The sequence below is a fragment of the Amblyomma mixtum genome, chromosome 7 (genome assembly GCF_055824585.1).
Source record: "Amblyomma mixtum isolate Tamu chromosome 7, ASM5582458v1, whole genome shotgun sequence".
NCBI lineage: Eukaryota > Metazoa > Arthropoda > Arachnida > Ixodida > Ixodidae > Amblyomma > Amblyomma mixtum.
In genome coordinates this window covers 14933033-14961028 of record NC_143018.1, presented here as the reverse complement: position 1 = coordinate 14961028, position 27996 = coordinate 14933033, and the positions used below count along the sequence as shown (strand labels likewise).

The 27996-nt window shown below is 49.1% G+C and overlaps 1 protein-coding gene across 1 annotated transcript; it reads left to right on the top strand.

The window, feature by feature from the left end:
- Position 1: 1 nt before the first annotated feature.
- On the top strand, positions 2-27996 carry LOC149335087 (microtubule-associated serine/threonine-protein kinase 3-like). The gene is made up of 12 exons (XM_089553872.1): positions 2-41; positions 1109-1360; positions 2471-2738; positions 3748-3913; positions 6679-6851; positions 9389-9459; positions 11457-11939; positions 12612-12742; positions 22421-22553; positions 24210-24358; positions 26224-26574; positions 27730-27996. The coding sequence occupies exons 1-12, from the start codon at positions 8-10 to the stop codon at positions 27994-27996; spliced, it is 2478 nt and encodes an 825-aa protein (XP_089409998.1). The 5' UTR covers positions 2-7.

Genomic DNA, 27996 nt, shown 5'->3' with positions numbered 1-27996 from the left:
TCCGCCGATGCTGGGGCCGCCGCCGCCGCCGCCGGCCGACCGTGAGTTCGTGAGCGCAGCATTGCGCTTTGGGCAGCCAGCGAATCTTGAACCGACCAGCCATCCGAAGGCGGACTGAGGCAAATCCGATGAAATCGGAGACAACAACTGGGATTTCGGCAAAAGCTCGTTTATCATTCTGAGTCGAGAGAAATAACGTTGGAGGTAATTCTTTAATTGCAAGCATAAGCCGCTGACGACGTCACCAAGTAAAGAATCTAAGTACCCGAAAGGGATCTTGCTGCAATGCTGAGCTAGATAGCGGACAAGGAAGACACAATTACAGTCATGCGTATTTAATTACCGTCGGGCGCTTCGTTGCGCGGAGGTCGTATAAGCACCCTAACCTCTGGTCATGCTAGATTGCAGTACACGTCAACAGTACCTTCACCAACCTACCACGCTACCCGGTTCATATATGACTGTTCATTTCACACTAATGTGTCTAATTTGAAACTCAAGTCCAAAGATAAACTTTCTAACCTAGGCACTACTTTCTAACCAAAGATAAACTTTCTAACCTGGGCAAACCACGGAAAATTTTCTTCAGGAGTATTAGTAAAATCGCCAGCCCATTGTTTGCGCATAAGCAATCACAGGGCCATCTACGCTTCCGCTGCACTGACCACCATTATCCTCTTGTCATATTTCGCCACGTGGTCTCAGGCCTGGAACGATCTCCCTCGAGGCACCATAAATCACATCAACCAGATTAATTTCAAGCAGGCCATCAAAACCTATATCCCCTAGTTATGTGCCTATCCCATTCTACCTTTGTACTTTGTGTATGGGGCCTGTGAGGAAATTTCAAAACATTTGGAATGAATTTGAGCGTAAGCTGTATGTGCAAGCGTATGTGATAGGAAAAAAAATGTAGCGAAAGAGTTATATGAAGACCAGGTCACATGGTCTCTGCGTCCTCTGACGGATGGACAAAGGTTACGTCGCCTTTCGTGTGACGACGTCATGTCAAGAGGACTACGATCACAGGATCTCGGATGGGGGTCTAAAAATAAACAATGGGCCTGGCGAGTGGCTTCGAAGTGTCGCACTGCGCATGCGCACGCAGCGGCCGCCATGGAGGAGAAGAAGCGAACCGCGGCCAAGGTGGTGACCACGCTGTTCCCCCGCATCCCCAAGGTCACCATTGTGCTGCTCGAGTTCTTCATCCGCCGTGAGAGCAAGGTGGAGCTGGCACGGGAGCCCCTGTCCCACTTCTGCCAGGAGGAAGTGGTGCTAGCCGCGCAGGACATACTGGAGAAGCTCAACCGGCAGGTCATCACCTTCCAGGACGTCCGGGACACGGCCGAGAACCTCATCGGTGAGGTGCTGTCGCACAAAAAAATTGTAGCTGCAAATGTCCACATGACTATCTGGTCATGGTCGACCTACAAGAAGCGACATCACAATCGATGAGAGAGAGAGAGAGAAAAAAACTTTATTGTACAAGGAATTCGGGGCACGCCCCCCCAGGGTCCCCGCACGACCCCACTGCACTCAAGTGTTTATGTTCCTAAGGTCCATAACACTGGCAGCCCGGCCGGTGGCGATGGTCTGCACGGCCGGGTCCTCCGAGCGCAGCAGGGGCTCCCAGTCCTCCCAGGTCTTGAGGTTATCTAGGTCCCGCGGGGGAGGGTCCGCCGAGCAGAGGGAAAGGATGTGGGGGGAAGAAGCGAAGGGTTCTGGGCATAGGGCGCATGCCGGATTGGCGAAGGAGGGATGATAGTGGGCTAGGGTAAGGGGTGAGGGGAGAGAGTGTGTCTGTAGTCTGCGCCAGAGTGTTGCTTGTCATGCCGCCCAATTTTGTATGTAATTTTGAAGGTAATATAAGAAAGGTGGGCGCAGTGCAGACCTTTGCGGAACGTCTAGGAGCATGATGACATTCAGCGTCTTTCATGACTACTCTTTGTGCAAGCCGAAAATACGATTCTGTACGCAATCAGTAACTGTATATAGAAGACCAAGGTGAGGCACCTTTATAAACAAAACTCAGTCATGGCCGGAGGCAGAATGCGGGTCTACTACCGTAAAACGGGTCTTACAACAACCTCAAGGGCAACTGAAGCTTCTGGTATCGCGCCTCCATCATACTGAGCGTAATTGCTCTGCATGTGAGAGCTTAACCGCTCTCACGAAGAATTATAAAAAAAAGAACAGCGCGAAAATTGTGAGGACATTTTCATCCGAAACTTCCGTAGAAGATACTTTCCTGCGCTTAACCGCTGTATCGTTTGTTCTGGATATAATTTACGGGCTGACTGTCTATTGTCAAGAGTTATGTCTAGTGTTTAATACCGTGTGCATCATATGTATAAACTCTCCGTGTCCTGAAAAAACAGTTCTGGTCCTTGGCCTTCGTCCACATTACAGTCGGTCTTGTCTCCTTCAGCCTACCTCAGGCCCCCACAACCGTTTCCTCGTCTCTGAGCAGGTCTGCACGCCCTGGCTTACAAGAAGGCCCAGGACATCGCCAAGGATCTGGGCAACAGCATCCGCAAGCTGACCATCATCATTGGCGAGCTGGCCACGTCACTGGAGAAGATTTCCGAGGTGCCGCCAACCGATTGGATGGGCGTCGGTGACGCCATCGTGGGCAAAACCGAGAAGCTCAACATGGCCGAAATTGCGCCCTTCTGGACATACATTCCCAAGATGAATGACTTCCTCTCCGTGAAACTGCTCGGTGCCGGAGGATTCGGGTGAGTCGCGTGCATGCCCGGGAAGCTCGCGTGTCGCGTATCGAAATGCTCTGGGTAGGGCTGCGCACTCTTACCCTTGGAGATTGAGGCCACATGCATCTCACAGGTACCATCTCAGATAGTTGCTTCAGTAAGACGTGCAGTAGGACGAGGGCTTTGAGGAGAGTTTATAATATACTATCATCTTGCACTTCTCAAGAAGTGCCGAAAATGAAGCACATGCGGATTTGGGATGCTTCGCAGGATGCTACACGGCAATAGCTACGGGAACTTCACCGAGTCCGTTCAGTAACTGCAGAGGAATCTCTTTTACTGCGAAAGTACTACTGCTGCTGTGCACCCCCCCCCCCCCCCCCCCATCCGCCACTCATTCAACTCTATAGCCTCCAGAAGAGCCTCCTCGCCAGCAACCGATCTTCATCCACTCTGCACAAGGCATCCACCTACTGCAAGCCCATGCAGTGGAATGAAAACGCAACGGCGAAATTAAATTCATCCCAAGCCCATGCAGCGGAATGAAAACGCGACGGCGAAATCAAATTCAAAGACGCAGTGGGGAAGCCAGTAGCGCTCCCGAAGCACGACCCTCTAGTCACCTCTCCACTCCAACCCACCCCCTACCTAGAAAGATGCCAACCCGCCCACCACCCACCTTCTCCCACCTTCGCCCTCTAAAAAATCTGTCGCGTGTGAAGCCTCGCCTTTTAGTAAAAGCATTCAGTAAAGTAAAAGCATCAAATTAGTCATCAAGGATAAATCCAATTGCTTTCGCAGTATTGTTGCATGGGAAGTTTCATCGTCCCGTAATATTTTTCCGACGGGACAGGTATGAAGGCACTCCGCCATCGGCGAGTGTGAGCGGAAGCAAAAGGTGTCTAAGCTGTACTTTGCGAGTGTGACGCCTGGAATGTGTGTCGAGACTCGATAAATTTCTTAACGCGACTGCAGAGAACCAGCAGTTGGCACAAGCACGGGACAGACATTGTATCTCTGCCCATTTCTACCGCAGCGCAGTGTACAAGGCAGCGTACAAACCGACCAACCTGATCTGCACGATAAAGCTGGTGGCTTGCGACCGGTTCCAGAGACACAAGCAGGCCTGCATAGACAAGGTCGTCGCCTCCGTCATCAAGAGCCCTTTCCTGGTCAAGTACTACGCTTGCTTCTGCACTCGTGTAAGCATGCGCATGGCTGAGCTGGCGGCAGCTCACTCTGTTCAGCTTCGAGAAAAGGAATGCAGCCACGTTAAAGATCCCCAGGTGGTCGAAATTTCCGGAGCCCTCCACTATACGGCGTCCCTCATAGCCTCGGTCGCATTGGGACGTTAAACCCCATAAACGAAACCAAACCAAACCACCAACGACGAAAGAAAATTTTGTAGCTATAGCTGCATGAGGAACTTCATGTGGGATGAACGAAGTCGCAGTCGTATTCAACTCGCGTGTTAACCCGCTGGCCTAAAAGAATGATAACTAGGTGGAGCAGAAGGGTGGGACCATTGCCGATATGCGGGCGCTGAGACGGGCCGAGGGAGGGATAGTGGTGCGACACGGTCTAGCACTGACAAGCCATTCCTACAGTCTCACCCAATATCGAGTCCATTCCAAATTCTTGGGAGAAGCGCTTGACTGATAACACGGCCACCAGCCTGCAATGGCTGGTGAACAGTGCTAAGGGGGTGGTCGCCATACATGGGGCCCGAAAAATCGGCTCCCTGTTGGGCCTCGACTTCCCATCAGTCTACTCAATTAATTTTTACTGATATCTATTAGATGAATCAGAGTGGTGGGCTTGACGGTAGTTCGGCTTAACTAGCATGAAAGACAGGGTCATGTCTAGCGATCGTCTTGTCTTGGCTTCTGTTTTACGTTAGCACAATGAATCCTATCCAGGCGCGTTTGGCCATGCGAGCCATGTAGTCTGGAGAGTGAAAGCATTGATGCGGGCAGTAAAGCTGCCGACACCACTACTGGGAGCTTATGTTGCAGTTGTTTGTCTTACCAACAGAAGATCGTGCTGTATATTGAAACAAATTTACCGTCACTGCAAAGGCTGTCCCCTTGGCGGCCACATTTCCGGAGCATTGCGCAGCAACGCGTCATAGCGATGGCTGACCGGTCACAAGTGCAGAAGCAGACTAGAAGAAAGAAATGAAGAAGCCCAGCGCCTATTCCGAGGTGGATTGCCTTCGACTGCGGAATGCGCAGTGAAATCGCGAGTGCGTCTCGACTGCATGAAGTACTATAGCTATACAAGGATCGGGACGGAACGTCCATTGATATAAGTTGGCGTGCGTGCACTGGAGATAGGTTGAAACGCATGAGGAGGAGTCATCGGCGGCTTTCAGCATCTACGAATACGATGCCTAAGCGCGTGCTAGCAGGAACGAGAGAAGAGAAGGAAGATCATACCAGCCAGGCTACGGTTCGTGCTTTCTTTTCGTTGCTCGTATCACTAAACCTCGGCACTCTATGTAGAATAGCTTGCGCCTTGCGTAGGAATTGAAGGGAGACTTCAACGTATTGTCAGACTGGAGCTACAGGGCAACTGGCCCGAGTGAAGCCAAGCACTCCAGGAAGGAGGGGGAGGGTAAGGAGATAAGGAGAGGTACTGGAAGCGTTACATGAATAGAGAGTGTGTTCTGACTGGTTTATAGGGTTTAACGTCCCAAAGCAACTCAGGCTATGAGAGACGCCGTAGTAGAGGGCTCCGGAAATTTCGACCACCTGGGGTTCTTTAACGTGCACTGACATCGCACAGTACACGGGCCTCTAGAATCTCGCCTCCATCGAAATTGGCCAGCCCGGTCGGGATCGAACCCGCGTCTTTTGGGTCAGCAGCCGAGCACCATAACCACTGAGCCACCACGGCGGGGCCGAGAGTGTGTTCTGTATCTGCCTTACAGGACAGTTGGGATGGTGAGCTGTGTCACGCCATCCGAAGCTGCAGAGCTTTAGTGGGAAGAGGAGAGGGTTAGGTTGAACTTTGACTAATGGGGCCTGGGTAAGAGTGTGCGGTTATCTCTGATGTACTGAAGCGTTCGGCTATTTGCTCCTTGTATGTTGTGTTGATATGAGCAGAATTAAATCCGCTCAACAGCAAGCCAACATAGGAGAGGTCAGGAGGGTATGGCTAATTGCAGATTGGTGCAAGAGGCCTTTATCCTGCAGTTAACCGTGCTGACGACGACGACAACGACGATAGGCCCTCCACAAGCGCACCTAAGAAGCCTCAGAATGGGCCCTTCCGTTTAGACCCATATAAACTTGAGGGGGTCCCTGTACAAAGGGACGTGACGCTGAACTATGCAGTGTTGTTATAGGGCACGACATGTGCAGCGCAAAAAATGTTAAATGACGACTCAGCGCTCATGTATACCAAACGCTTGAGTCGCTTTTGTCAGTCTTGGACCTTCCAAGAGAGCTGGAATACCCGGGTTCGAACCCGATCGCGGCGGTAGCGTTTCGATGGAGGCGAAACGCAAAAGGCGCCCGTGTGCTGTGCGATGTCAGTGCACGTTAAAGATCCCCAGGTGGTCGAAATTATTCCGGAGACCTCCACTACGGCACCCCTTTCTGCTTTCACTTCCTCTTTTATCCCATCCCTTACGGCGCGGTTCGGGTGTCCGTCGAGATATGTGAAACAAATGCTGCACCATTTCCTTTCCTCGAAAACAATTTTCGAAATGATGCTCATTGAGAAAGCATTTGGAAGATTCCAGAGAGTTGATTTTTTTTTTAATCGATTGCTACGTGCACAATAATTATTTGTCCTATCATGGTATCCTTCGACTCGGCTTCGCTCTGCTGAAATGCGCCTATTCTCGGAGCTCGTGAATGAGCCCTTGTTCTGTAGAAGACGAAGTGGCGACGTGTCGAATATCTGAGCAACAGCAGGTGAATCTCGCGAGCACGTGAAAAGAGGCGCACTGCTTGTCCAGGAAGCCTACATCACCGTGATGGAGTACATCTGCGGCGCCGACCTGATGCGGGTGGTGGACAAGGCTGTGTACTTACCCACCGAGGAGTGCCGCATCGTCATGGCGCAGCTCGTCCTCGCCCTAGAACACATGCACCTGCGTGGCCTCCTGCACCGGGACATCAAAGTCTCCAAGTGAGTACACGGCCCAGCGGGACCGGGTTGTGCGCAAAACTGTGAACCTGCCGTTGTTTGTGCTCTAGCTTTATTAGGCCTTATGCACCGTTCCAGTTTTATCACGTAGTTCCGCATTCTCACAAAGCGTTCAGTTAAACACAATTATATTTCGCAAGGACTATACACTCAGGCATTGTTATTCCAAAGTTTAGACAAACGCGCCCCCCTAAATATTTATAAAAAATGACAGCAGCGCAGAAAAGGGGGACAACGGACGGAGAGTAGACAAGGCTCAAATGCGCCTGCTCTTTGTCAGATAAGATGATGGAGGACATGCTGACGCAGACCTCCCCAAGTCAAGGTGTCCGTTCAGATCCTATGATTTCCCATGTGACCCGTGTTTTGTTCTTCTTAATAATTGGTTTGTTTTCTAGGTCAAGCGAAGAGCTTTTGCAAGTCAGACAATTATTTTGACAGAGAACCTTGAAAATCTATACCTTCACGCGCATATTTTACATTCTCACTGCGTCCCCTTAACATATAGTTAACACAGTTGAGAGAAAAAAAACTGACGCCAACCAATATTTTAATTTCGCCCAACGTTTCGAGACCGACTCGGTCCCTTCTTCAGGGGTGACTAAAGTGTGCCAGCAGCAGCGGTGTGTTGCCTTCGCTCTCTTTTTGTTAGCACGTGGCGCAGTCCACTAACGTACGTAGAGGGGAGCGTTCCTTTAGTCCTAATCATCGCCGCCTTTGTGAGCTGAATGTGCCATGACTCCACATGTCGCCTCTTGAACAGGTTTGGCTCCACGGCCAAGACGCTCACCTCCTCGAAGGCTATTGGGTGGTCGGCGCGCTCGCAGTGTTCAGCGAGGGGGTTGGATTCTGAATTCATTAGCCGGATGTCATTCTTGTGCTGCCTTATTCTTTGGTGGAGGTTTTTTATTGTGAAAGCAATACTAGTTGCACTTTCAGCCCGTCGCGTAGCGAGGTCGATAGCTACCATATTAGCATATTGGATTGAATTGGATTGGATTGGATTGGATAAACGATGCATCACCACAAGTCTGACCACAAGCACCACCACCAGCTACACTACCAGCTGAACCATGGCGTGGCTACGGATATTGCTTTCGCAATTACCGGGCTTAACCAAGCTAAGCCACAGCCATTTTTTGTTTCGCCGACGTATGAAGCCGGGCACTTGGAGCCTGGGAGCAACTATCTCAAAAACCCAACCAGACGGACCTCCGTCGAAGATGTTTTCGTTCAAATAGTTAACACATCTCCCAGTTTCGATATACTAGGCCTTCTGCGCATTCAATAAAAGGCTGGCTGTGCTTCTTGCCGCTATAGAGTTGATGGGTTGCCTCTGGGTCAAAGCTCTGTAGAATGACGGACCCAGAGGCAAATTACGGATTATTTTCGTCTGAAGCCGTATGACCGCTTTTGTGGGCGACAATAAGTAATTACTTCGTCATTTCGTATTTACTCTACCTTTGGGATTTCCGTGAACACATTCGACTACGAACTACCCGTATTGAACGCAGTGTGAGAGGATAGGGCCTGAGAAACCGGGGGACATCAGTACTGACCTGCCTTTTTTTACACACGTTTGTAAGTAAACGTTATTCCTCATCAGGTGTCATGTAGTGACGCATAGCTGGCTGTTTCTGAGGTGGTAAGAGGACAGCGACTCAAATATGTGTGTCGGCAGTTTGTGTCGTTTACAAAGTGTTTCGACGTTGATTGCTGTGCTTCTCCCTCGCAGAGGCTATACCAGCTTGCACATCAAGTAAGCCCGCTCTCAGAGGGCTCTAATGTTAGTACCTACCTTGAGAGGCATAATAATGCTTCATCGGGAAAGCACAGATGGGTGCTTATATAATTTCGGAGCATGGGAGGAAATTCTAAGGTTTGCTTAAAGTAGTATAAACAGCTCATTTTTGTGGCATGTGTTATTCTCTACGGTGATGCGGAAGACAATACCATGCATCAATCACCATGTGGTATTCCCCTGCAACCGCTAAATAATTTATAATCGAATTTTTCTCTCATGCTCGTTCCGTTTCGGTTTCAACAGCCGAACGATGGCTGTGACGTCAAAGAGTGGTTATACGTCACGTGAGGCATGGAAAGACGTCGACATAATCGCTGCTTCATCGTTTTAATTCAATACAGCGCTGAAGCAAGAGCCGGAATGACAGTAAATGTAGAATTACCGATTATATTGCAGTTTTTTTTTTTATGCCTCACGCGACCTGTAACCGCACTTTTACGTCACAGCCATCGGCCGGCTATTGAGACCGAAACCGAAACAGCACAAGAAATTAGATTATAAATTACTTAGCGATCGTAGGAGAATATCACGGGGTAATCCATGTATAATAATGCCTTACGCATCATTACAAACAGGAAAACACACACCCAAAAGCTAGGTGTCTGTACTGCTTTAAACAAAGGCGATGGAATCGCTCAGCGGATCTTCGCGGCAAAGTACAATGCATGACACTCCGAGGTGACCTGCAGCTGGTAACACTTGCTTTTTTACCCAGCATGCTCATCATGCCCGGCGGGAGGTGCAAGGTCATCGACTTCGACACGAACAAGGTTTGCGTCGGCCACTGTAAGCTTTACTCTCTTTATTCCATTTTTATTAAAATTTCAGTTGTAGACTTTTGCCTGCTCACAGCCTGGCGGAAGTTCATAATCGCGCGAGAAGTGAAACAAAGGCAAAGGATTGCACTTAAGTGTGCTTAAGAACGGAAATGCGAGGGTCATTCCCTGTCCTCTCTTTCTCCCTCTATTTTCGTTTCATTGTGTTTCTTTTATTTCTATTTTTGTTTTTGTTTTTTTAGAGTTTTTTTTTCGCATAACTGCGGAGATCAGCGCTGGAGCAATGTGAAAGCAAAACGCCCACATACTATATCGACGCCATGTATATTCTGACGTCCAAGTGCTATATCGACGTCCATGGCTACTGCGATGTCTAAGCGTGTTTTTGGCGTTTAATTAAGTAATTAATCCATGTGAACCAAATTTGGAATTTAGTGAGATTTTTTCACCCACTACCTAATAAAATCAAACTTTTTCTCATATATCTTTATAGAACGACATGAACGTGCAGACAAAATTTGCCGATGCTTTTTGATGACGCGTACTTAGCCATATTGTCACGTTGTAGTGACGGCAGTCCAGCGGTCAGTAATACAGCGACAAGGTTTGCAAACGAAGCTCTTTATTTGGGCTGACTTGCGCCCGTAAAAGAACTGAATCACTCGGCGGCGGCGTAAGCAACAAATGTGCTCGTCAGTCGTCGAACTACGAATGCCCGCCGCTCGTGGCATCGCTCAATTTAAAGCCGGCGAGGAAACTTCGAGATAACAGGTCAAGATCATCTACAGTAATCTGGAAAAACGTAGATGCAGCTCTTCTTGCCTGTGATGAATCGAGATTAGTCCAGTCGCTTCTCGCGTCACAAACAAAAATGATAACACCCCTTTCCTGCGGCCTTGAGCGCGAACCAACGGCCACTATAGTGATACGTGGAAATATAATGCTCTCGCATTTAAAAGTGAAAATTTCTTGGCAACGTCAGCCGTCGACGCGCCTGGTGCATAATTTTTTTCATACATTATAAGCGAACGAAAAACGTATGCACATAGGAGCACACGCGTTCGCTCTGAATAAGAGTTATTATATATGGCTTAAGTTAAGTCACCTTAACGGCAATGCAGCGAGCTGTGGAAAGGAAAATGTTAGGTGAAACGTTAAAAAGCAGGAAGAGGGCAGGGTGGGTCAGGGATCCAACATGGATTTGTGGCATCCTAGTGGAAATCAAGAGGAAGAAATGGGCTTGGGCATGGCAGGTAATGCGAAGGCAAGATTACTGCTGGTGCTTAAGGGTAACGGAGAAGATTCCAAGAGAAGGCAAGAGTAGCAGGGGGCGACAGAAAGATAGGCGGGTGGATGAGATAAGAAGTTTGCGGGGATAATGTGACCGCAGCTGGCAGAGGACAGGGTTAATTTGGAGAGATGTGGGCGAAGCCTTTTCCCTGCAGTGAGTGAAGTCAGGCTGGTGATGATGATGGTGATGATTACATATGGCTGGTACATGGGGGCAAAGCACTTGTATAAAACGCCCGAACTGCGTGCGCCGGACTGAGAAAGCGGGCGCTGAAGCCGCGGAGGCCAGCAAGGCAAAAAAAGACTATGCCGCTGCAGGTGCATCGAGCAGCTGCTTATGCTCATATGTAGACCGTTGGTGGTATAGCTAAATGCTGCATGTATAGATCAGAGCCCGTCCAGAGCATGCAGCTCAGGCTTTCTAGACAAGCATTCTGTCCTCAGTACGGACGAACTATAGAGTACACCCCTCCGTAAAGCTGCGTCATGGCTGCGATTCAAATCTGACACACGTTGACGGTGACGAAGCATGACCAGCCAGCAGCTCGAGCATAATTCACAGCAGGGTGTTTCAGGGACGTTTTGGCGCAAAGTAAATATGTCGTGGTACGTGTTCGGTCCCACAGCGCTGTAGACAATTCTTTTGCTTGCCAGTGGCCACAGGTCACCGCGTTTCCTGAGCACCGCGCCGAACACGGCGCATGTTCTACGACGCAGTTTCTAAGCGCGTGTGCAAGGGATACTTCGCCAAGACGGCGTTCGAGTTCCACGACGGCGAGTCGGCGGGCACCATTCCGTACATGGCGCCGGAGATCCTCAAACGGCGGCCGTACGGGCGCGCCTGCGACTGGTGGTCGGCGGGCGCCACCATGTACAAGATGATGACGGGACGGGTGCCCTTCCGGGGCGAGACCAAGGAGGAGCTGACGGACAAGATCATCAACCAGCCCCTGAAGTGGCCCAAGGTCGAGGAGCACCCGCACTCGGCCACACCCGAGGCCAAGGACTTTGTCTTCAAGATCCTCAAGAAGAACCCCGTCGATCGGCTGGGCTCCACCACGTACGCCGAGATACGGCAGCATCCCTTCTTCGCCAACTTCAACTGGAAGCGGCTGGCGACCACAAAGGACCTGTGCAACATTCCGGCCATTGCAGAGTGCATGACCCGGAGGAAAGACGCAGACAAACCGGAGCGCCTCAGTGAGTTTTCTGCATGCGCGCTCTGCAAAGCTTCGCGTTGGCACTCTCATTAGACAGAGGGATCATGCTGTTCTCGAATCTAGGCGATGCACTGGCAGCAAAAATTATAGCCTATCTCGCCATCGAAAGTGCCTCGAGACGAACTCCTTCTTTAAAAGCATACCTTCTTTCCCTCACAATGCTGCTTGCACTGCCCGTCATGCAAATGCGCCCAACCCACTCAATACCACTCCACATAAGAGGGTGCAAACCCCCCGCCTCCTGGCCCAAGCAGGACAGACAATCGGCCCAATATTGGACACATATTGGCAAAGGCACGTCCCACAAAGGACCAGACAGAAACTATTTATTTGCAATATTGGGCAGATTTACCTGTGCTGCTTAGGGCGCCAACCACCAACACCTGCTGTGTCCAGCCCTGACCTGAGCGATCACCAACGGCTGATCGCGCGGGCCTGCAGGAAAGCAAAAGCTGTCGGAGGTCCTGGACATGGGACTCTACCCACGGGGACCGGTTCCGCAGTCACCCTTCGCAGAAATGTTTTCCAATTACCCCCCCCCCCCCCCCCCGCCCCCCTGCTTTGCAAATTGGGATATTTTTTCCGGGGCGTTTTTTCGGAGACACTTTTTTTGGAACCCGCCTAACTTTCAGTCCCGCTCGTTCGTGCCCAGCCGTCAGCGCAACCAGCAACACTCGTAAGAGGAAGCTGCTCAAGATCGAGGACATGATGGACGTCGACGCGCAGAGCCAGCGGCCTCTCTACACTTTCTCCTCGCCCAGTTTCAAGAAGATGATAAACTTCGTGAGTGGGATCACAATGAACTTGTGCGGGGGCCATTGTAGCTACCTCGGACGGAGTTGCATTCACGTTTTTCTAATTAGTATTTCCGCAACGAACCGCGGGTCATGCTGTGTATCTTGTTTACTAATATCTTGGTGTGGGCTAGTCGGTTATTAATCTCGAGTTTCTTAGTCGTTCTCGTTTTTTCGCGCGCTTAACGCTTTAAGATGTCTACCGTGTGACTGTTTTAAGGCCAGTAGACCTTTTAGCAAAGAATGTGGACCAACTGCGATGGTCCTTGAGGATAATGGAGTAGATTGCAAGAGTTGGCAAGAGTAGCAGAGGCAGCAGAGTCACCTGAGCGAATGAAATTAAGGAGTCAGTGGAGATAAGGTGGCCACATCTCGCGTAGGACAGGGTTAATACCGTGTTAATTGCAGGCATATGGAAGAGGTATTTGTCCTGCAGTTGATGTAGTTAAGCTGATGATGACGATGAACTGACAAGTCGTGCAGTCGGCCAAACCGACCAAGGCGCTGTCTGGGTTCTGCTCCAGGAACCTACATATATAATTTGATATTTATTTTATTTACCACCACAATATACATGGTGACAGGGTGCCCATAGTAAAAGCGGCCTCTTGGACCGCTTGACTTGGCCATGGACACCCAGCTGCGAACTTTGGCAACAAAACCGTGGCACACTTTCAAACTAAATACAATATTGCAAAAAAAAAAAGATCGCGACAGGTACTTCCCGCAAGAAAAACAAAATGACAAACAAAGCAATGAAGAGTGCAATACAGTGAATTCGGTTCACAGATTCAATGCAGTATCTGCAAATAAAAAATATTCTAAAAGCTTTCTGTGTGAGGTGGTTTTTAGGTCAATGTCATTGACACAAAGAGCATTTAGTAGACGCGGTAATATGTTTTCAAGTGTTTGACAGCCATATGTTGTTCTGTATGTTTTAATCAGGGTGTCGAACCGGTATTTTTTCGGGTTCGGTTCGGGTTCGGGTTCACGCCTTTCGGGTTCAGTTCCGGGTTCGGCTCCAGAGGGCCATTCCGTTCCGGTTCGAACCGGTTCGGACCGTCTCGAACCGGTTCAAACGGGTTCAAACGGGTTCAGGAGAAAAAAAGAACGCAGATGGGTTTCAGTGATATGCGTTTTCTTTTTTCTTGCATATCGCTATACAAAATAAAAAATGCAAAGATTTGTTTACGAGAACATAAAACTGGGCTAGTTGGTAACGGTTGCTTAAGCAGGGCAGTAAACAGGACAAACGGAAGTCTGGGGACGACATAGACGCTCACTAAGAACTGGTTATTACATTCTCTGAAAAGTATATGAAGGCCCAGGACACAGTGAACAATCCAAAAAACGGAAGAGCAAGGATTAAAACTAAAAAACCATACTACGCATGCACATCGTAGTCTAGTCATGACATCTTTTTCAGTGAAATTCGAAGACTATATTCCATAGTAGACGGCACTCCCCTCTCTCCTGGACCTCACATAATGCCAAGAAAGCCTGGCTCCTTATCTGCGAAATTGATGTATCGTGAAGCAACACGCTCATCTTCATCCTTCCCGATCATACAGGGCTCCACCGTCTCCCTACAAATTCGATCAGGTTGATTAAACTGGAGACTTGCCTTTCTAAGTAGGGAAGAAGATGAGTGTGTTGCTTCACCATCTATCAGTTTGGTAGATAAGGAGTCAGGCTTTCTTGGCATTGTGTGAGGTCCAGGAGTTAGGTGAGTGCCGTCTACTATCGAAGATACTCTTCGAATTTCGTTGAAAAGACGTCACGACTCGACTGTAATTTCCATGCGCAGTATGGTTTTTAAGTTCTAACCTTTGTTCTGTTTTTCTGGGGTTGTTTCCTGTGTTCTGCGCCTTTTCCAAGAATAAAATAACCAGTTGTTAGTCAGCGCTCGTGTCGTCTTCTGTCTTCCTTTTTTCGTGTTTACTGCGTTACTTGAGCCTGAAAAAATTGTTTAATGCGAGATGTTCTCACTTTACCCATTTTATTTATTGTCCGCAGCAAAAAGACGAATTTACGGTAAAAGCCGCAAAATGAAATGAACTCGAAATTAATGAAAATCGGCTATGTATATACGCTATAATCCACCTTGCGAGGTGTAGTATGAAATTTAAAGCAGAAAGCGGGGCTAGTTTGTGTTTGGATTGAGAGGACATAGTAGTAGCGCTAAAAAACAAGGACGGCAGGGTAGACAAAGACAACACAGGCGCTAGACATCAACATTACAAACGATGTAAGCATAATGAAAAAACATGTACCCCTTTGTTTGAGCAGACAAGTGTGATATATGTCAATGCAGATCAGAAAGAGCGGGAAGTATTGGAAGCCTTTCTCATTCCCATGGAAAGGCAATCGTACGTGAGCAAACCAAATGTTTATCTGCGCACTAAAGATTTGAGGTTCCTGTATCGGGAAGAGCCGTCACGCATGCGATTCAATTGTTGATTTTTTATGCTCCTGATTGTCGCCTATAAATTCGTTGTTGTTCTCGAGAATAAAGTCAGTTGATGTCTAGCGCCTGTGTTGTCTTTGTCTACCCTGTCGTCCTTGTTTTTTAGCGCTACTACTATGTCCTCTCAAGTAGGATGAAAAGCCGATACATTTTGCATCTACAAGACCCTCCTGCTTGAGCAGTTTGGGAGACCCCGTAGCGCGAGTAATAGGTCTCCCTTAAAGCTTTAGTCAGTTGAGACTTTCTCGTACGCAGTGTACTTACGGGGCCCCAAAATTGCCGCCGCACGAACCCTCTACGTTACCGCGCACTACTGAGAAACAAAACTGTCATGTATCGGTCCGTATACATACAGACAGATACCTTTCCTTCACACCGAAACCGACTTGCCAGTACCCCCTCCTTTACTACATGGTAAGAAAATGTTCGAGAACCCCTCCACCGCCCATCCCCCACCCAACGAGAGCCTCGTGGGAGCACTGGCTCTCCCTAACATCCAGAACTTACCAAACATATTTTATTTAAATCATCTATTCGACATCGCCTTTGTGACTCACGTTATATATCCTGAGCCCCTATAGCTCAGTATCTTCAAAAACTCAGCTAATCGTGGCTTCACGCTATAGTAAAGTAAGAAATTTGTTTGTGATAGAATGTTTGGGACTTTTCCTGGGGCGCTATCAAATGCAACCTTTGCGTCCACAGAATTTTTTGCGGCCCTGATAGAGCGATATAAAGGGGTTAATCTGGCATGCACCATTTGTCTACAAACTTGTTTCAGGCATTTATTTCCAAAGCCACAAACAACCCCTTTCTGGCAGCTATGCTTAATAGGTGAGTAAGTGCTTGCCTGTCTATTCTGGACATGCTCGCGAGTGCTGATTCATTCGGTTTTTTCACTCTTGGCTTTTACTTACCTGTACGGCCTCTCCACAAGGCAGATGACTAATTTTGCGATCGGTCATTACTTCCTCTACCCATACATCTACATCCTTACCTAAACTTTCTTGATACGGATGTATTAAAGCGAAGTCAGCGGATGTGCAGGGGTGGGTAACCGTCGGTGGGTAATCCCACCGACGATTACTCACCGAATGGGTACAGGCGCACCCCGACCTGGCGGTTGGTTTGTTCGTGGGGTGCAGTCCTGGGAAAGGCTCCGTATATCCCGCTGAGCTCTTCGGAGCACCCACCCTGTTTCGAACAGCAGCCTGAGAAGATTGCTATATGTGTGTGATTGTGCTGTCTATGTGTTTGTCCTCGCGCCGTCTTTGTGAGCCCACTTTAATGGCCACAGATATAACGAAAGCTCGCTTATTCTGAGCGGGTGTGATGAAACCGTGAAAATATGCAAAAGGGCAACGGAAATTCATCGCAGATACAGCGAACAGCTCTGGCCACACCACTCGGTTATAGCCAATGAGGTGGCGTGGTGAACTGCCCCGAGGTTGTAGAGGTCGCCCTTCCGCTAAGCACGCAGATGAAATAGCGCCTCTCAACCTTCACGACACCGCCCCGGAAAGAACATGTCAACCCAGAAATGGAGTTAAAAGGCGGCACTGCTGTGCGCACCGCTAACCGGAAAGTCCGGCGTCCGGTAACACTATACATGCTAATGTAAACACGGTAACCATGTGCTATAATTCTCTATTGAAATAGTAAGTAGCCGCCGGCCAAACCTGCGTCGATGGCCAACGAGGGCGATCATTGCCTACGCGTTCGCCGGCTCGGCAAAGCATCCTGAGTAGAAGAAGCGCGATGCGCGTGAGACAGGGGCATCGTCAAAAGCGAAGCTACTGAACAATCTGGCGGATCAACTTAAAACAGCAATTAGATAATTTTGAAATCCTTGCTGGCCATGCCAGCCACGTGGTATGCATAGCCTGCCCAGTCGTCTCAATCTTTGGCGCCGCTGCCATGTGCAGGCACTGTCATATAGCGGACAGTGCAACGGATGCATTTTGCTCCACAAGCGCTGCGCTACTTCGTCGCTGGATCAGCCCTGTAACGACAGAAGAAGCTCGAAAACACGAAATCTGGATTGCAGATTTCTGGCAACGCTTTGTTGATCTATAGCCGACCGGATGTTTCCTCAGATAACTACGTTCCTGCGGACCACAAAGTCGCAGAAGCGCCTGCTCTGACGGAGGCGTTAAACACCAAGTGCGAGATCTTCCTACTGCCAGGAATCTCATTTACGTGGCCGACCTGCCACCAGTTGCCATGCAGACTTCATCCATGATTAGTTATACCCAGTCCCTAAATTTGATAGTTGGCAGCAAGGTCTCGACGAGCATTAAATGACCGCCCTAGATAGCCTGGAAAGAGCCGCGGCAGGCTCTGCTTTGCATAGGTAGGCACGCATAACGCAGCTTTGTAAGAAATAATTGCCGCTTATAGCGGCCTTAGTATCTTTGGCTGTTGTAAGAAGAATCCACTTGCTACGAACATCAGATATAACGAATGGAACCTGCGGGACCGTCAGGTTCGCTATAAGTGGGCTCGACTTAGTTTTAATCGGCCACAAAATCCTTTTTCACCCTTCAGACACGGACCTTACATGGTAGGACGTACCTTCGTGCCCAAAAGAATACAGCATCATGACAAAAATATCATTTTATTGCAGAAATTGTTTCTCGTTGCTCGCACAGGTAGAAAGGTATGATTTGGTTTGGTTTATGGGGTTTAACGTCCCAAAGCGACTAAGGCTATGAGAGACGCCGTGGTGGAGGGCTGCGGAAATTTCGACCACCTGGGGTTCTTTAACGTGCACTGACATCGCACAGTACACGGGCCTCTAGAATTTATCCTCCAAAGAAATTCAACCACCGCGGCCGGGGTTCGATCCCGGCCGCGAAAAGTAGATATAAGTCGCCAGACAGAGAATTCAAGATCGAGCAGTGCGCGAACAGCGGATGGAGCCGCGCGCTGGCGACTGGCAGCAATTTTTTCTTAGAAGCAGAACGATTTCAGCGAATCGGCACAACGAAATCACTTCATCGTAGTTACATTGCATCGCACTAGCATCTTTTTGGGCGTAATCACTATCGCATGCCAGCGAGCACATGTATTTCCGCATTGCCCTTTTGTGTAATAGGTATTTAATTTTTCCCTTATTAGTACATCTCCACCGTTTCCAAGAACCCGCCTTTCGCTGCGTATAACAACAATATGCGGTTTAAAAAAAAAAAAAAGAAGCTGCACCAATTTATACATCCTTCTTTTCGCAATGTCTCACGTTTAACGTGTCGAGTAGACATAGGGGCTATATGACAGACGGTGTAGTGGAGGACTTCATATTAACGGAGACCAGCTGGGAATTTTCGACGTACGACAGAGCACGCTGGTTTTTGTATTTTTGGAATCAGCAGCCGAGCTCCACAGCCATTGAGCCATTTTTTTTTTTTGTTGCCCTACAGGCCCATCGTGAGGGGTTTTATTTAGAACTTGCTGTCTAAGACAATGAGCGCCTACAAAAGTAAATGTTGCACTGCCCACTGCGGTTGCTCATTGGTTAGGGCGCTCGGTCACTTATTCGGTGTACATGGGTTCGAACTCGGCGCCGGCGGCCACGTTTCGATGGAGGCGAAACGCAAAAGGCACCGTGTGCTGCGCGATGTCAGTGCACGTTAAAGGGCAACTGCGCTACTTTTTGAGAATTTCGCGATACTCAAGGATTCAAATCTATATAGGCGGTAGGTAAAGCATGCTAAGTTTCTTGCACTACCATTTAGAAATAGTAATGTAATCGAAGATTAAATTTTGCACTTCTCCTCAAAGCAACAAAGGAGTGCGGGGAAGTTCAGTGTGATGTCACGGAAGGTATGATTTCAAATTATTGCTGCCGTCAGCCGCGCCCTGCCGTGCCTCGTTGGACGGTGCCAAACACCCTTCGGCGGGCTTTGACTTCGGTGCCGTTGGTTTTTTTTCCTTCAAAGCAGGCGTTTATGCGTTGGAAATGTACGGATAATTTCGATGACGTCATCATGCGTCCCCTACTTAGTGTTGTGCGCTGCAGAGAAGCTTGAAGGCCGTCGCAATTTTAATTGGTGATTATGTCACCGTTTCAAATGCTAGGCCAAAAGGACTTCGCATACTTTACTTGGAAGTTTCACACAAAAAAAAATCGACCTTTTTAAGCTCGTCGATTTCTAAAACATATGCAGTTGCCCTTTAAGTATCCCCAGCTGGTAGAAATTATTCTGGAGCCAACCCCTACTGCGCCTGTTTCTCTTTTTAGAGCGCAGCTCTTTGGCGTCCGTTCCTGGGTTTCGCGTCGTCGTCGGCGTCGGCGTCGGCCTCGTAACCAGCTCCGCCCCCAATGTCACGCTTTTCAATTGGTCGAAATGCTCGTGACGTCACAGTGCGCGAATTTCAAATGGGGCCAATTGTACTTTGGCTAGTAACCATGCAACCAATCAAAGGGATCGTATAGTGATGCTGCAACTAAGTTGGACTGGGTTTAGTTAATTGCTTAATTAATAAATTAGCCTAATTAATATAGAGGAGAATGAAGAGGTCTGAAGAAAAGAAAAGAAAGACGCGGGCCGCAGCGACAACAGCGTCCGCGGAAGGAGACGCTGCTGAAAAAAAAAAAAAAGTACGAAGCCGCGTTCCCTCCACCACCACGCACTTCCCCACTCAGTAAGACGTTGCTCGTTTCATATACGTTGTGTCGAACATCCTAGACAGTTCCAACAATTGACAGGTTAATGACAGAACACGATGGATAGAAATACAATAATATAAATATGAAATAGCCTAATTAACCTTTATAGTTAGACCGCATAAATCAATAAAACCGAGAACGAAATTGGTCGAGTTGGGGAATCGAACCAGGGTCTCCGGAGTGCGATACGAGCACGCTAGCCACTCCGTAATGCCAGCTGAATGGTTTGGAATGAACAAAGGCGCGTCTAGCTAATACGGCGTCTTCGTTCACTCCCATCTTCCCCCTTTCCCTTACGGCGAGGTGCAGGTGTCCACCCAGATATGCGAGAGAGATACATTTCCTTTCCTCAAAAAATAAATTTACCGTCCAGCAATGCGTACAGCCGAATTGGCGATGGCGTTCTGTGGACTCCCTGGCAGCGTTGCAAGACGCTGTCGCGTTCCACTCTTACAGGCGAAGCTTAACATGTTAACCACACATCAGTAACACACGCAGACAGCCAATGGACGCGTCATTCGCTGGCAGCACTTGATTCATCATTCACAACCACATTCGTGACAGAATGCTGTACTAAGGCTTTCGCCTTGCACCACTTTAGTCGCCAAAGTGACTCCTAATTTTAGAGCGCAGCTCTTTGGCGTCCGTTCCTGGGTTTCGCGTCGTCGTCGGCGTCGGCCTCGTAACCAGCCCCGCCCCCCTTTCATCCCCCCAGCGCTAGCAGCGACCGACTGATAACGACCGACTGATACCGCTGGATGCCGCTGACGCCGCTAGAGAGTCAAGATAACGTGACTGCATAGAACACCGTCGCCGCCATGCAGAAAGAGGAGGAAAGGGTCCCCCCCCCTGTTCTTGTGTGGCGGATAGGGTGCTCTTCAGTTGCCGACGCGCCGGTTATTTCACGTAGGCCCCGGCACGTCGACGAATACGTGACCACCTTCCCACGGCTAGACCTGGTTCTTAGCGCTGCGGAAGCGAGGGTATCATATTGTTTGTGTCGGCATCGGCGGCGTTGTCCCTGAAACCAACTCCGCAGCTGGGGTTCACTCACTATCGAAAAGGTGAAACAGCTTATTTGCTGCGCTCAAATTTCGCATTAGGAAGTAACGTAATCGTCGGTAATTTTTTCTTTCCCTCCCACCTTCCTCCCTCTCTTACGGCGCGGTTCAGGTGCCCATCAAGAAGTGAGACAGACTGCGCCATTTCCTTCCCTCAAAAACCACCATCACAACATTGTTGGGTCCTCGCGCTAATATTTCGTCTATTGGTGGGAAATGACGCAAAGAAAAGGAAGACATTCTCAATCGGTACAAAAATGACTATAAACACCCCGTTTTATTGCGTGTTTTCTCCTTTCAGATGACGCCATAGATATTAGAATACATGGATCACCGTGTGGTATTCGCCTAGTGCCACTAAAAATTTAGAAAATAATTGTTTTCTCTCATGCTGTTTCGGTTTCATCAACCGAATGATGGCTTTGACGTGAGTTCAACATTAGGTCACGTGAGGCACGGTAAAACTAATACAAACGCTGATACGTTGTTTTGACTCACTGTAGCACTTATATCAGCCGACTTCAAGACCTATAATTACCACGAACGACGTATCAGCAGATATTTTGCCTTTTTATAGCACCTCACGCGACCTAATTTCCACTACACGTCAGAGCCATCGTTATGTTGGTGAAACCGAAACAGGGTCAAGAAGAAATTCAAACATAAATTATTTATTATGTGTTGGTGAATACCACGCGGTGCTCCATGTACACCAACGTCAAACGCATCGTTTGAAAAAAGAAAGCACACAAGCGTAAGTTTGGTGTCTATAGTACTTTACTGAGTTAGAGCAGTCCTAACATTTTGATTAAAGATTTACGCAAATATGTAAAAGGAAGGAGTAATAACTCAAGATTTCACATAAACCTGACGTACAAGTGTTTAGAATTGGCGGCAGTACATTACAGAAGCGTCAATTAGCCTTCTTACCAGGCACCAGACCTCCTGTAAGTTTGCTGTCGCATATACTGGGTACCATTTTCGCACTTCCCAGCGCAGACAGCTACGGGTGGGTAAGTCTATGCGATAGATCATCTCATTTTGTCGGAAAACAAGACGTATGCCGGGATGCAAAAAAAAGTGGGGCTGTACCGGGTCCCGAACCGGTTCGGAACGGTTCCTTTGAATCGTTCCGGTTCGGGTTCAGTTCCTAGATGGCGAAAAAAATATGGGTTCGGTTCGGTTCCGGTTCCGGGCGAAAATTCGGGTTCGGTTCCGGTTTCGGGTTCGGGTTCAGTTCCGGTTCGACACCCTGGTTTTAATGTGCCACTGATCGACGTTTCTTGTGTTGCGTACTTTATAGCTTACTTCAATGTTGGAGAGTTCATGAAGGAAGGACGTGTGATTAATAATTTCGCGCTTCAGTGCGTGGCTGAGGCGAAAGGTGTACAATTTAGTTACCGGCGTCTAGCGTAACCACGAAGGTTTTGTCGGCCAGCCGCCATAGCTGACTTGCGGCTTCCGCTGCAGGCCAAAAAGCAGACCGGCCCCGTGAACCTGAGGGAGTCCTTCTTCAACACAAGCGGCGGCGACTCAGAGGAGCTGGACTACAAAAAGGCCTCCGACATGGACGTAAACGTTGGCATCAGCGGCTACAGCGGAAGTAAGTCGCACTGCTCTCCGCCTGTCGCCTGAGACGCATCAGTGGCGCGGACAAAGGCCGCTCATCTATTGGCCTCAACCTGCAGCCTGTCATCTGCCTAAATTAAGTCTCCTGATGTGAGGCGAGTCCCTCAACGACGAGGCTGTTAATCAAAGGCGCTTGCATTGTCGCGTTTATTTCGTTGACGCCACTGGACCCTTTGTCGAAGTGTGCGGTGCTCCATGTGTAAAAGTTCAGCTGATTTCAAGCAGTGCGATGCTGCCCTCTAATGCTCGACAAGATTCTGGCACGGAGATGGTGACACGTACTACAGTTAAGAAAGCGCGTGCCCCTCTTCAAGCCATAATCTTCTACCCAGGCGGTACCAATTAGCTCAACAGCAAGTCCTTCTAGCCTGGATAGTCGCTGAGTTAGTGAGGGATCATGTGATATAAGCACCTCTGAGTATCGTACCCACATAGAAGACCGTGCCCCCCTCAGTGTCGACGTGACGCAGTCACCCGAGGTAGCGACCAATGTGCCCTCAAAGAATTCCGCTAAAGCCACTGAGGGCAACTTCAAGTCGGCCTGTATCGACAGATTGCCGCGTTCTGTTGGCAAAAACGCTAATTTCGCCGCCCGCTTATCGGCAACCGCTATCGTCAGCCGCGCGTGGGGAAGGGGGATGGGAGGGTGCCGGTTCCGCGCGTTGACGGAGCAGATGCGCAAGGACTCCGCCGCTGGTGCTCCGGGGATTTTTCAGACACGAACGACGCGGCGGAGCCGTGCACAGCCGCGTGGCGACGCCAGTAATGACGGCGGCTTTTCCGCCTCGCGAGCTAACGCTCTCGAGTTAAAATGCAACATTGGTATCGCCAATACCGGCCGTTTTCGCAAACAAACTGCGGTGCGTCAATGACCGTCGCTTTTGGCGTGGTCGGATCCCTTAGGCTAGGATTCACCGCTGTACCCTTCCGAATGGTGATCACAAGTTCTTTCTGGTATTCACGTCACAAGTTTGAATCGACCGCCAAATCGAAAAACGCGACAGTATTTTGCCCAACATGCGACAAAATATTGTGTCGTGACGACAGATTTTTCTATAGTACTACAAAAAAATCTGTCGTCACGACACAACATTTTGTCGTATGTTGGGCAAGATTCTGTCACGTTTTTCGATTCGGCGGTTGATTAAAACTTGTGACGTCTCTAGTGTAGTATTTTTGTAGTTATGCCGCTACCATAAGCGAACACACAATGGTGCAGAAAGCTCTGTTGGTACTACAAAAATTTCTCTTGCAACTACAAGTGGATGGACAAAAATACTACAAAGAATTCATTGTGATTACAGAACATTTTCTGTTGTGTTTTTCGACAGAGGAGCGGCGGAAAACACTAACATATAACTTTCCCGGTAATAAATGCGTCTTTTGCTCCCGGATAAACACAAACGCAGCCAGAGAAAGCCACAGACTCGCCTTTTACCGATAGCAAAAGTTGGAGTTGTCCTGAGTGCAACTTTCATGGCAGGAAGAAAAGCATCAAAGGACACTGCTGCGCAGCTTCTAGTTGCAAATAACTTTGTACAGCCGTGTGACAGCAATGATTTGGGCACTTAGAATTTGCGTAGGAGCGCTTCTGATGACCGAATGCTCATCGCCGGCCTGTTTCCTTCAGCCGGGGCGTCAGCTGACAAGTCGATAACCGCCAAGGAAAGAATGGACGTCATCCTCTTCCGAGTCAAGAGCCTCGGCAAGTACTGGAGCTTCGGCATCAGCATTGTGGAGTGCATCGGGGAGAATAACAAGAGATTCTTCATGGTGGAGGTTTGTTATCAGCTCGCTGTTTGCGTGAAAGCGTCAAAGCATTCATGCAAACTTGCACGCACTTACAACCTATGAAACCCAAATGCCATCCAACTGTGCACCGTCAAAAAGTGCGTGTGTTTTCGGTGCACCCATTCGAAAAAGAAGCTGCAAATTGTAGGGTGTACAAAGGGGGTTTTCAGCGGCGTTTTCCCCTCAAGGGCGCACATTTTTACTCTTTAGAGGTTCTCCCGGAAAACTTTAGAGGAAAACTTTCGACGCACGTAAGGCCTCACAACTCAAAACGCATCGCACGACGCGATGCCTCTTTTCGAATGAAGTGAAGCATCTGAGACGAGTTCCACAATCTTATGTGTGCCTATTTTGAAGGCTGAACTGTTCATTAGCATTTCTCTGAGCTCAGCCGTACAGCTACGCATGCAGAAAAGCTACACACCTTTTTCGAATGTTTAAAGTTCTAGAAAAAATCTTTCTGGTCCGGGACACGAATTTGGGACCGTCGCATGTCAGGTGGTCGTGCCTACTTACCTGTCTACCCACCAACCTAATCGAATTCTATTTCATTCCGATTCTTCTCACCACTGATTCATGATTCTACTAGCACTGGGATCTGTCACTCGGACAGGTGAAGGCTATAAGTAGAATAAACTTGCCAGAGTTTGCGTTATACCGTCAATACATTGAATTAAATGTTTTCGTCGCACTGCTGACAAACCTTGAGATCAAAGCAAGAAAACCAGGCTGCTATGAGAAAACAGAGCTCAAAGAAGAGCTAACTCTTGCCGGTTTTAATCTGTAAGAAATTATTTTCAAGGATACGCTTAGCTATTTAATGGGCACAGCTAAAAAAATTTGCTGTGGCTTAGCTCAGCTAGGCCAGGATATACGTAGCGAAAGGTACGTTAGGCGCCAAGCATAACATGCTCGACTCTCGGCGCCGGTTGCCAAGGTTGCTTAACACTCATGGCAACCGGTTACCATGGTTACGGTGCATGCGCAGTACTGGCCTGCGACGACCGCCCGAAATGCGCCGCTAACTAGCCTAGTGTAGCTTTCGCTACAAAAACATAAGATGACAAAGCTGTATAATTAGGATTCAAGCAGTCATGGCTACCGTACTTTTCTAGAATGGCAGACGCTGAAACACAAAACCTGCGATCGTAGTTTTTTAATCCTCATTTGTCTACTGCACGAGGGTCCTTATCGTCGAAGTGACAGATAAGTTCTCACGGAAGCATGCATCGACCGCCTACCACGCACGCCTGTTAAAATGTAGATATAAACTCAAACAAATGGATGCAGAGAAGCCTCCGTCCGCTGAGCAACTTTTCGACAGTTTCAGCACTTCGTCAGGGTGTAGACAAGTCAAGCCAGGCCTATCCAAAGACAAGTCAAGTCGGCTCCAGATGACGACAGTCCTCTTGTCGGAACTTTATTGAAAACGTTAGTCAGCGAACCGGTTTTCCTCCCGACTCATATCTTGCCTCCGTCTGAGCCCGACTAGCATTCGCCCAGACGAAGACAAGACAGGCGTTGAGAGGAAAGCCTCCGCACGCTACAAAACGCTTCTAGGATTGGTTTGTCTTCATCTGGACGAAGGAAAGTCAAGCCCAGACGGAGACCAGTTAAACAATGTGTTAAACATTCGCTGTCATCATCATCATCATCATCAGCCTATATGTCCACTGCAGGACAAAGGCCTTTGCCGTATCTCTCCAATTAACCCTGCCCCGTGCCAGCTGCAGCCGCCTTACACCCGCAAACTTCCTAATTTAAACATGTGTTAACATTGCCTTTGTTAAACATTGTGCTCGAGGCAAAATTATTCAAGGCACTTATCTCTCTGCGCTGACGGCGACGCGCAGAAAGTGAAGGGCGGAAGTCCCGCCGAGGCGTCGCACGTGCTCGAGGGTGACGTCATCGTGGCGGTGAACGGCATCGACGTCGCCGAGTTTCCCATCTCCGAGGTGAGGCGCCGCATGCAGGACTGCGGAGACCAGCTGGTGGTGACCGTGCTGTCCTCGAGCGCCTTCCGGCTGCTCGAGTCGCGCCGCGACTGGGACCAGATCCTCAAGGCGGCCGGCCAGGAAACCCTGCAGGTCCGGGCAATCAAGACCACCTGCGGGGGCAGCGGCAACTACGGCTTCAAGGTCTTCGAGGCCAAGGCATGGAACGAGGCAAAGAAGGCGCCCGTCCACTGCCACCTCATCCAGAAGGTGATCGTAGCTGTCTTCCTCGTTAGCTCTTTCGAGGCTTGACGCATCAAAACAAACGCCGGACGCTTTTTACGATACTGGGAGTTTTAACGCTGGCGAACTAAAAAACACGGACGCCGTCGAACTGGATTAAAAAGATATTTCGGCTTTCAGCACGAGGGTTTTGTTCAAGATCTTCACAGTGCATTGTGAACATGGTCCCTGAGCTGGGAGCCGAAGCATCATCTTATGAACCAGCTGGTTGCGGTCCCACCCTAACCCAACGGTCCGTCGCCCACCTGACTCTTCCCTTCAGATGCGCCGCCAACCAACAACCTACCTCGACAAGGACTCCACCCACTAGACGCCCTCGCCGCAGCAGAACAAAAAAGTGGCATAGAAATTATATTCAATGACGCTGCCCTCTAGAAGCATCGCACCCCAGTCACCTCCCAACCGCACCATCTAGGGGGCTGCCCAATCTCCCAACGCCATTCTCAACCCACATTCACCCTCTAGGAAAATTATGTCACGTGTGGAAAACCTCCGCTCAGAAAAGCATTCGGTAGAGTAATAACATCAAAGTAATATCGAGGGCAAATCCAACTGCTTTCGCAGAATTGTCGCATCAGATATCTGGACGTCCCATACTTTTAACGGCGTCGGCATTGGCAGCGTTGGCGACCGTTATAAGCCTCGCAACCGAAGCGACTTCGGCCGCTTCGGTTGCGAGGCATCGGCCAACCTAGGTCACGTGACGCTGTGGCGTCATCACAACCTGCCCACCGGATTGTGAGCAAAGTGACCACCATGGCAAGAGGCAGTTAAATTAATAACAACCTGGGCATCCTAAGCACCACCGTTGGCCGCACCTGCCATCGCAGGACAGTGAACCGCTGATCCAGGAATGGTATGAGGACTTCTATCTATCTATGAATCTAAGGTAGAGAATGACCAATTCTGCATATTAACTCTATTTAAGGCGAAGCTTGTGTGTCTCCTCCAGTTTTTTTCTTTGTCTAGTTTGGTTTATGGAATTTAAAAGCCACTCAGACTATGAGGGACGCTTTTCTTTGCCTACTCGGTGTTTGTGTTGAAAATACCCGTAGTACACTGCACGGGTCGACTATGCATGCGAGCACGGCTGTCAGCGAGGTTTCATTCGCTGTCGTGCAGGTGACCGACGTGCAAGTCGTGAATCCCAGCAAGCGCATCTACCCTGGCGACGTGCTTCTCATGGTAGACGGTGTGCCGGTCGAGAACATGGACCAGTACGCCGTCAAGGCCGCCATGTCCAAAGGCGCCAACGAGCTAAACATCACCATCGCGCCCATGTCACCGCTGCGGCTCAGGAGACCGTCGTACACACGGTTGCATGAGACCGTCATGACGGACGCACATGTGCCTGAGCCGTCGGCCAAGGCCAATATTCAGGTTGTGTAA